Source organism: Petaurus breviceps, unplaced genomic scaffold (assembly GCF_028583685.1).
Source record: "Petaurus breviceps papuanus isolate PSGF00001 unplaced genomic scaffold, PetGlider_PUasm1.0 172, whole genome shotgun sequence".
Lineage (NCBI taxonomy): Eukaryota > Metazoa > Chordata > Mammalia > Diprotodontia > Petauridae > Petaurus > Petaurus breviceps.
Genome location: NW_027185755.1, coordinates 5,772 through 14,374, shown reverse-complemented (window position 1 = coordinate 14,374; position 8,603 = coordinate 5,772). Strand labels below are relative to the sequence as shown.

The following is an 8,603-nucleotide window of genomic DNA, read 5'->3' as shown; positions in this document are numbered from 1 at the left end:
CCAAGCAATGAAGGGGTGGGGGTGGCGTGCAACATGTAAACAACTAATTGCATATATGAGAGAAATACAGGATAAACTGGAGAAAATCAGCTGAGGGAATGTCCAAGTAATGAAGGGGTGGGGGTGGCGTGCAACATGTAAACAACTAACTGTATATATGAGAGAAATACAGGATGATAAACTGGAGAAAATCAGCTGAGGGAAGGCCCAAGTAATGAAGGGGTGGGGGTGGCGTGCAACATGTAAACAACTAACTGTATATATGAGAGAAATACAGGATGATAAAAAATCAGCTGAGGGAAGGCCCAAGCAATGAAGGGGTGGGGGTGGTTGGGAAAGGCTTCCCTCAGAAGGCAAGCTTTTTCTTAGCTGGGATTTGAAGGGAACCAGAAAATGAAGATTAGGAGGGAGAAAATTCCAGGCACAGGGGGCAGCCAGTGGAAATGGCTGGATTTGGGAGAAGGAATGTCATATTTGAGGAAGCACAAGGAGGCCAATGTCACTGGTTGGAAAGGGGGAGGGGAGTAAAGTATAAAAAGAATGGAAAGGTAGGGAGGGGCCTGGTTAGGAAGGGCCTTGAATGCCAAGTGGGATGTTTTATATTTGATCCTGGAGGTGATTTGGAGATTTTTGAATGGGGAGTGGACATGGCGTGAGCAGACCTTCAATTTAGGAAGATCACTTGGCAGCTAGTGGGTGATGATCAGAGTGAGGAGGGACCAAGACAGGCACACCCACCAGCAGGCTATTGCATTGGAGGGGTGGCAGTGTCAAAGGAGAGAATGCCAAAGTCTCCCACTCTATCTGGGGCCATCTTCAATCCTCCGGATCTATATCCTGACACTGGCCCCAGATGGCTCCGGAGGATAGAGTGAGGCTGGTGATTTTGCACAGCCCTGCCTCACTCAAGTCCAGTTCACTTGCATGTCATGGCATCACCTCCCTGATGTCCTGCTCCTCTTTGAGAGCAAAGGACAAACAGCAGCAAATCAGATGGAAGTGAGAGTGAGTTGAGGATACATAGGTTCTGAACCTGAGTAACTAGGAAGGTGGCAGTGCCCTCCAGTGTCAGAGGGAAGTTAGGGAGAGGGGAGGGTTATCGGGGGAAGAGAATGAGTTCACTTTGGAACATGCTGAATTTAAGATGTCTGTAGGTCCTGTTTTGAGTCCCAGACCAGCCCCTTACTAGCCACCTGTCTGGGGGTGATTGTTTTGTCTCTTGTGGGCCTTATTTTCCCCATCTATAAAAAGAGGCAGTTGGACTACATGGTCTCTAATCCAGCCCTGACACTTTGGGACTCTGGGTAAAGGTCATGTGTTTGTGGAGCACATCTTTCCTTCCAAAGCACTTTGACAGACACTCTCATTTGGTCCTCAGCAGGTAAAGATGTTTATTCCCATTTGACAGATAAAGAAATTCAGGCAAAGATTGGAGAAATGACCCAACTAAGACCTCACAGCAGAGTGAGGAGCAGAGCCCTAACCACCACGTGGCAGTCATGGGTTTGCCCTAGGACAATGATGTTGGTAGGGTTGGAGCATGGGGCCTCTTTCCTTCATCGTCAGTACCATCTGGTGGGATAACCCCTAAGGACTCATCCTGGAGACCGAGTCTCCCACCACTACCTGAGGGAAGTGGGGTCTGGGCCCAGCTCTAAAGAGTGGCCATAGAATGGTGATTAGGACCTTTGTACCAGTTCTTCCCAGGGCTGTTGGTGAAGAAGGTGTCTTGTGAAGCTTGGGGCACTTGGCCCAGGGATTCCTCACCTCTCCCGTGGTGGGGACCTCTTTGGCAACCTAGCCCAGCCAATGGATTCCTCAGAAGAATGCTTTTAAAAGCATAGAACAAGGTGCCTAGGATTACAAAGGAGGCCAAAGGCTAATAAGGATGATGTCATTTTCCCATACGAGTTCACAGGTCACCTGAAATCTATTCATCAACAACTTGAGGGTCCAGGAGCCCAGGTTAAGAACCCCTGCATTAGAACTGATATTCTGTTGTCATTGGCCCCCAACAGCCCTCTTGGTCTGGAACTGAAAGTGGCCTGGGGCTCTGACCTAGGCTTCCCTTCACCCCTGAAAGACAGTAGCCTGCATCAGGACTGCACCTCAGGCCTAGCCAGGTCACTCAGCTCCTACATATTAGGGACTAGCTCGATTTCAGAAAATCCTGCCTCACAGTCATAGCTGTTCCAAAGTAGAACAGACCGCTTTGGAGGTGATTGCGTTCCCTGTCAGAGGATGGATGATCAGATCTGTTGGAGACAATGTAGGAAGAATTTCTGCTTGGGCATGGGTCGAACCTGGTGGACTCCTAAGGGCCTTTCCTTCACTGAGATTCTTGAATTCTTTCCTGAGCTGTCTATCCATCCATCCACAGGAAGGCAGAGCCCAAATCAGATGGACAGTCAGTGTCTCCTCCATCCCTGCCAGGCCCCGTGGTAGGCAGCTCTCGGCCCCTAGGGCACTGAGGAGAGCCTGCTTTGCCCCCATGTATAAACTCCCACTATTATCTTTTCCTCTCTGTGTTTCCTCACTATAACTTGACTAGACTTGGAGTCAGCAAGACCAAGGTTCACATCTTGCCTCCAACATTTACTAGCTGGCTGACCATGGACAAGTTATTTAGCCTCAGCCTTCTCATCTGTAAAATGAAGATAATAACATACCATTTTACAAATGAGAAAACTGAGACTCAAATGAAAGTATTTGCCCATGCTTACTTAACTAGTAAGTAATAGAAACCAGACCCAAACCCAGGTCCCCTGACTTAGTTCAGTGTCCTTTCCACCCTGTGCTTAATCCCCATGCCTATACCACAGAGGACATGTACCAGCTGCCCACCCTCTCCTCTCATCTCCCCTCTTCCCTTTATTCCTCATCCTTACATTTCCAAGGTGCCTTTGTCAGCAGTCTCCTGATTAGTAAAACCACTCTGTCCCCTGGAACCTCTGCTGTCTTCCGTTTCCAGCCTCAGGAACAAAAATGGCTACCGTTCTCCTCAGTTTCTCTCAGCTGATCTCAAAGCAGTTAATCCCTATGCTTAGAGGATAAAAGAGGGGCATGTCTTAGCTCTTGACTCTTCATGAAGAGATGACCAGGTCACAAAGCTGGGGAGCAGATCCACCACCTCCACTCCCATCCTTCCCAGCCCATGACTGAGCATCTCGGAACCTCCAAGACCCACTCGGAATCCCTTCTGGAGTAACCGTGCAAACAGAACCTGCCTGCCTCCTGTAACACTCCGACCCCATTCTCCCCACCCACCTCGCCCGCGGGCTGGGCGAGGGCTCAACCTCGACCTCAGCCCCTCAGCCATGCAGCACTCAAAAGCCTTCTACTCAGCAGCCCATGAAGCCTACAGCGCCCGGCCCCTAGACAAGCCTGAGAGCCCAGCAAGCCGGCCTGTCCAGGCCTTCCCTGAGCCCCTCCCCTCTGTCGGTAAGAGTTTTCTTCCCATCCCCATCAGTCATTCTTTCTCCCACGGGTTTAGCCGGGAGCAGAAGCCCAACAGGGGCTCAGAGACCTTGAGTTGAAGTAGACCCAAAAGTTGCCTGGGGATTGATAGAATCCTAAAGGGAATGGAGAGGGAGAACAGGTCCTCCAAAGCCTGGATCCTGGGGTTCAGATTCTGGGATGTGGAGAATCTCAGTTCCTGTTGCTATTTTTCCCTTCCTACTCCAAGTCACCATTGTAGGGCCCTGTTCCCAGAGAGAGGACTAAGACTGGGAATGAGTCCCAATGCTGTCCTTGGATGGCTCAGTAATGTGTTAGGAGCAATCTGGCCTGAACCTGTCACTTGGTGGGGTCCCCAGGGGTAATTACAGGGTATGCTCAAGGAAAATTCTGCTGAGAGCCTTCCTCTTTGGAGCCCAGCAGCACCCCCAGCCTCCTATCCTGGCATTCCTGGACCATAGAATTCCCTAGAGCTTAGCCCCTGGCCTCCCTGCCTAAAAGCCCTCCCTCTCCTTCCTCTACCCTTTACCCCATACTTCCTTCTGCTGCTCACACCTCTCAGGATCATCCAGCCTCCACCATTCCCAAAATCAGGAGAAAGAAGTGTTTCCGTCTCCGCCGGCAGGTATCTTCTGTGCCCAGGGTCCAGCTGCTTGGAGGGAGTCAAGGATAGGAGCTCCTGGCCCACGGGGGCAGGTCTCTGCCCCTTTTTGCTTTCCCCCTCATGCAGTTACCAGTCACCCTGATCCTAACCACCCCAAGGCAGGTAACTCAATTTGCTAATTTCTAATATTGCTGTCCTGATTCCTCCTGGGAGGCCAATAAAGACTTGGGCCTCCCAAGCCCTTCCCCTCAGGCAGGGGAGAGACACAGTACAGTTTGCTGCTTCTGGGACCCCACCATGGTAGGGAGGGAAAAACTCCACCATATTCCCCCTCAGCCTCTACTCCTACCAGGCCAGCTTCAATACCTCCCTTCCATCAATTCTCTTTTTCCACGTGGTCCTATGACTTAAATTGCATCACAACTAAGGACTGAGCCTGAGCTTGGGGGTTTCCAGGGTATGGGTGGCCAACAATAGCTACAGGGTGGTAGGGGTCTTTGTCAATAGGATTGCCTGCATGGGCCCATAGCCTTGGGGGACCACGGGACCTTAAGAGCCCTAGAGGCTCTTAAGCATCCCCTCCGGGGACAGAGGAAACTCCCACAGGTTCTGGGGAACCAAACCTCTGGTAGAATTAGAAGAGGGGAAGGGAGGGTCCTGGGAGCTGGAACCGGCTCCTCCCACCCACAACCCTGTGTCCTGTGGCCCCAGGTTTCCAGATGGCGCCATGCGGCTGTTTCTTCGACCCTCGCATCTACCGGATTGAGTGGGCCACCACAGATTTCGGCCAGTCGTCTTTGTACAAGCTGGCCGCTGGTGGGGGCAGTGGGGCAGGTGGTGGGGGCAATGGGGCTGGGTCCCCAGGCAGCTACCTCCTGGACCCTCAGCACTACCTCAAGACATCAGTGCAGGCCACACCATACCCCCACTACCAGTCTGTGCCTGGCACACCCCAGTACTTGGTGCCGTACTTCCCACCCGAGGGGCCCACTCCAGCCCCAGCCCCTGAGCCCTTGGGCTTTGTGGCAGGACCACTGAGTGAGGTACCCCCTTCTTTCCTGGAGTTGCCCCCACACCTACAGAAAGATGGGCTGGGGCCCCCAGCTGCTAAGGAGAACAAGCTTCCTCAGCTGCTCATCACATTGCCTGGTGAGCCGCTGCTTCAGCCTGGGGCCTATGGTCACCTCAAGGGCCGACTGAACCAGTTACAAGGCCCTGAGCCACTAGGCTTTCCAGCCTATGCTGACAAGTCCAAGGAGCTGAAGGATGGTGGTGGTGGAGGGGCTGTGGCCAGCCTTATCTTCCCACCAACTCCTTGCTGCCCTGGGGAACAGCCTGCCCCAGCAGCCATGGAGTCAGTGCCAGCCCAGGCCCCCCAGGAGGCTGAGGAGTCCCTCCTGCTGGAAGAAAACAAAGCCCTAGAGGCACCAAAGCCCTTTGTGCTGCCTGAGAAGGTGTTACTGGAGGATGCCATGAAGTTGTTTGATTGCTCACCTGCCAACACAGAATCTGAGGGGTCCCCCCGGGAGGGTCTGGGGAGCCTGGGCCTGCTTCGGGATGGCCCTGGCCCACCACCCCCACCAGGGACCTGTGATGATTCGTCTAGTGACATCCGATCCCTCAACCTTCCTGATGAGCTGCTCTCCTTTGACTACAATGTTCCTGAGATCCTAGATACCGTCTCTAATATGGACTATTTCTACAACTTCAAAGCCTTGGATGAGGAGATCAAGTGGGACCTGACAGTTGCCCCACCCGCCTCTAAGCCCTGCCCGGGTGGGGGAACCCCCTCGACTCCACAGCTTGACCCCCCTGGAAAGAAGAAATCAGGTGCTGCCTCCAAGAAGGCAAAGCCCGGAGTCAAGTCCAAGTTGGCCACGGGCCCAGTTGAGGGGGGACAGAAAGGCCTGGGGCCCAGGCCAGACCCTTGACAAGCCCTTTGGGCTAAGGAAACAGGGGGGGAGGGGGGAGCCTAGTGCACACGGGCAGCCAGTTCGTCCCCAAAATTCTATTAAAGTGTATCTGATATAGCTCTGGCCCATCCTCGCTGCCCCATATCCAAGACCTGAGAATGGGGGCTCCCATGGGCAGGGGGGGGACCAGAGCCCCATGAATCCTAGGGGCAGGGATGGGCTGGGTCATAGAATCCTTGAGATGAAAAGGTCCTCAGATGATCTAATCTCTAACCCTCCTTCATTTTATAGATGAGGGAAGGGGCCCATAGAGTGGGAAAGGACTGGGCCAAGGTGATACAATGAAGTGGTGGCCAAGCTGGAGGTAGAACTCGTGTTTCTAACTGCTGGGCTCTTTCTAGCAGCCCTCTCCCAGCTCCCCTGGGAACACCCCAAATGGAAAGGGGAGTAAATCCCTATAAACTGAGAATGCTCTAAGCCTGCAGAGGAGAGCAACTTTTATCATAGAGTATCACCCAAGTGACATGACTGTCTACACCAACGCCCTTGTTTTAAAGATTGATTCCATTCGACAAGCATTATTAAGCACTACTGTGTGCCAGGCCCTGTTGGGGACCACCTGGGCCAAAAAGGAAGTAACCAGTCCCTCTGGAACCTTATGTTCTACTGGGCAGAAAGAATGTATGTACAGTAAATTGAGAGCAAGTGGGAGAGGGGCAGACAGTCAGGCAAATTCAGCAAACGTTATTCCTGCCTTCAGTGGATTGACCTTTGCCTGGAAAGAAGCAAATCACCACAAGGTGGTAGGGATAAAGAAGTCAGATGAGGTGCTCAGGGCAAATGTAAAGAGAGTGAGCTAAACTGAAGGAAGGAAAATGAGAGATGGAGTTTAGAAAGAAAGTTACTCCAGGAATAGGGGACAGTCACCAGTAATGAATGAACAGCAGTGCGGAGGCTACCCACTAAATTGTAGGAACAATTAGTGGCCCATTTGGGCCAAGTTGTAGATTATGAGCCAGGGGGAGGACTGGCACTAGATTGTCAAGTGTCTTAAACACTAGACTAGGCTGAAGAGTTTGTACTGTGTTTTAGAATGAAGGGAGCCACAAATGGTTGCTGAGAAGGGAAGTGGAAAGATCATAAGCAACCAATATTTATTAGGGGCCCACTCTGTCAGGCACTGGACACATGAATGCATGCTCCTCACCCTCAAGGAGATTATGTTGTATTGGGAGAGACAACATGTAAATGTATGAGTAGGTATATTAAAAAAACACTCAAGGTGATTTCATGGTGAGGTGGGACCCTGGTATGTGGGGGGCAGGGATAAGGAAAAATCTCTTCAGAGTAGATGGCGTTTGAACTGAACTTTTAAGGAAACTTGGAGGGGCTCCAGGAGTTGTAGTTAAGGTTCTGCAGCCAGCCATGAACACAAAGACGTGGTGGGTGGTAAGAGACGCATGTGTTGGGAGCTCACAACTTGGCTGAATGCAGAGTGTATAAAGGAGAGTTATTTATAATAAGCTCGGGGAAAAGTTGATTGAAGCCAGTTGTGAAGGGTTTTAAATGCCAAACTGAGAAGTTTATATTTGATCTTGGAGATAACAGAGCTCCTGGAACTTATTTAGCAGGGGATTGGCCAGGCCTTTTGCAGCAGGAACATCACTTTGGCAGCCACATGAAGGATCCAGTGAAGAATGGAGAGATTGGAGGTCAGGAGCCCAATTAGGAGGTTGTTGCTGTCGTCCAGGTGAGAGAAAATGAGAGTGTGAATTAGGCTTGTAGCCATGTGAGCTGAGAGAGGGGAACAAATTGGAGAGACGGCAAGTGTTATGGAAGCAGGATTGGGCAAATTAACTGGATGTGAGGGAGAAGTAGAGCCAAAGATGTCTCTGAGGCTTTAATCCTGTGTGCCCAGGCTCAGCAGAAATATCGGAATTGGAGGAAGGGGCAGGTTTGTGAAGAAAGATAAATGCCATTTGAATTTCGAGAAGATCCAAGCAGAAGATGGGGACACTGGGGAAGAGAACAGTACTTGTGTTCTATAGAAAGGGAAATCGTGAATGTGGAAGCTGATGAGGTCGTTAAGGGAGAGGAGGGCAAGAGACAATTGTTACTCATGCTGAAGATGTATCAGTGAAAGAATCTTAGAAGGAATAGTCAAACATGAAAATGAACGGGCTAGATCTGAGTCATGGAGGCCAGAATGACAGGTGGACAACAGCGGATAAAGTGCAGAAGTCAAGGAAAATGAGGTCTGAGAAAAAGCCATTAGACTTAGTAACTAAAAGATTATTCTCAACCTCCAGGAGAAGTTTGAGAATAGTAGGGCCAGAAGCTAAATTTTAAGGAACCGAGGTGAATGAAGTGGAGGCAGAGTGTAATTTTTTAAAGGGATACTGGTTTGATGACAGTAAAAATCAAAGGAAGGTATTTTACATCGGTGGTGGGGAGGAGAACTGGGTTTATTTATATGTAGCAGGGAAGGAACCAAAGAAAGAGGGAAGATTAAAGATGGAGGTAGGGATGGCTGATGGGCTGGCCACCTGAAAGCTGGGAAAGGATGAATTCAAGTGCATAAATGGAGGGCTAACTTTTGACCCAAAGGACCACCTCTGCTTCAAAGGAGA

At 50.9% G+C, this 8,603-nt stretch overlaps 1 protein-coding gene across 1 annotated transcript; it reads left to right on the top strand.

Annotated features, from left to right (window-relative positions):
* Positions 1-3,317: 3,317 nt before the first annotated feature.
* On the top strand, positions 3,318-5,991 carry PRR22 (proline rich 22). Its single transcript, XM_069083185.1, has 3 exons — positions 3,318-3,441; positions 4,019-4,081; positions 4,772-5,991. The coding sequence occupies exons 1-3, from the start codon at positions 3,318-3,320 to the stop codon at positions 5,989-5,991; spliced, it is 1,407 nt and encodes a 468-aa protein (XP_068939286.1).
* Positions 5,992-8,603: the final 2,612 nt, after the last annotated feature.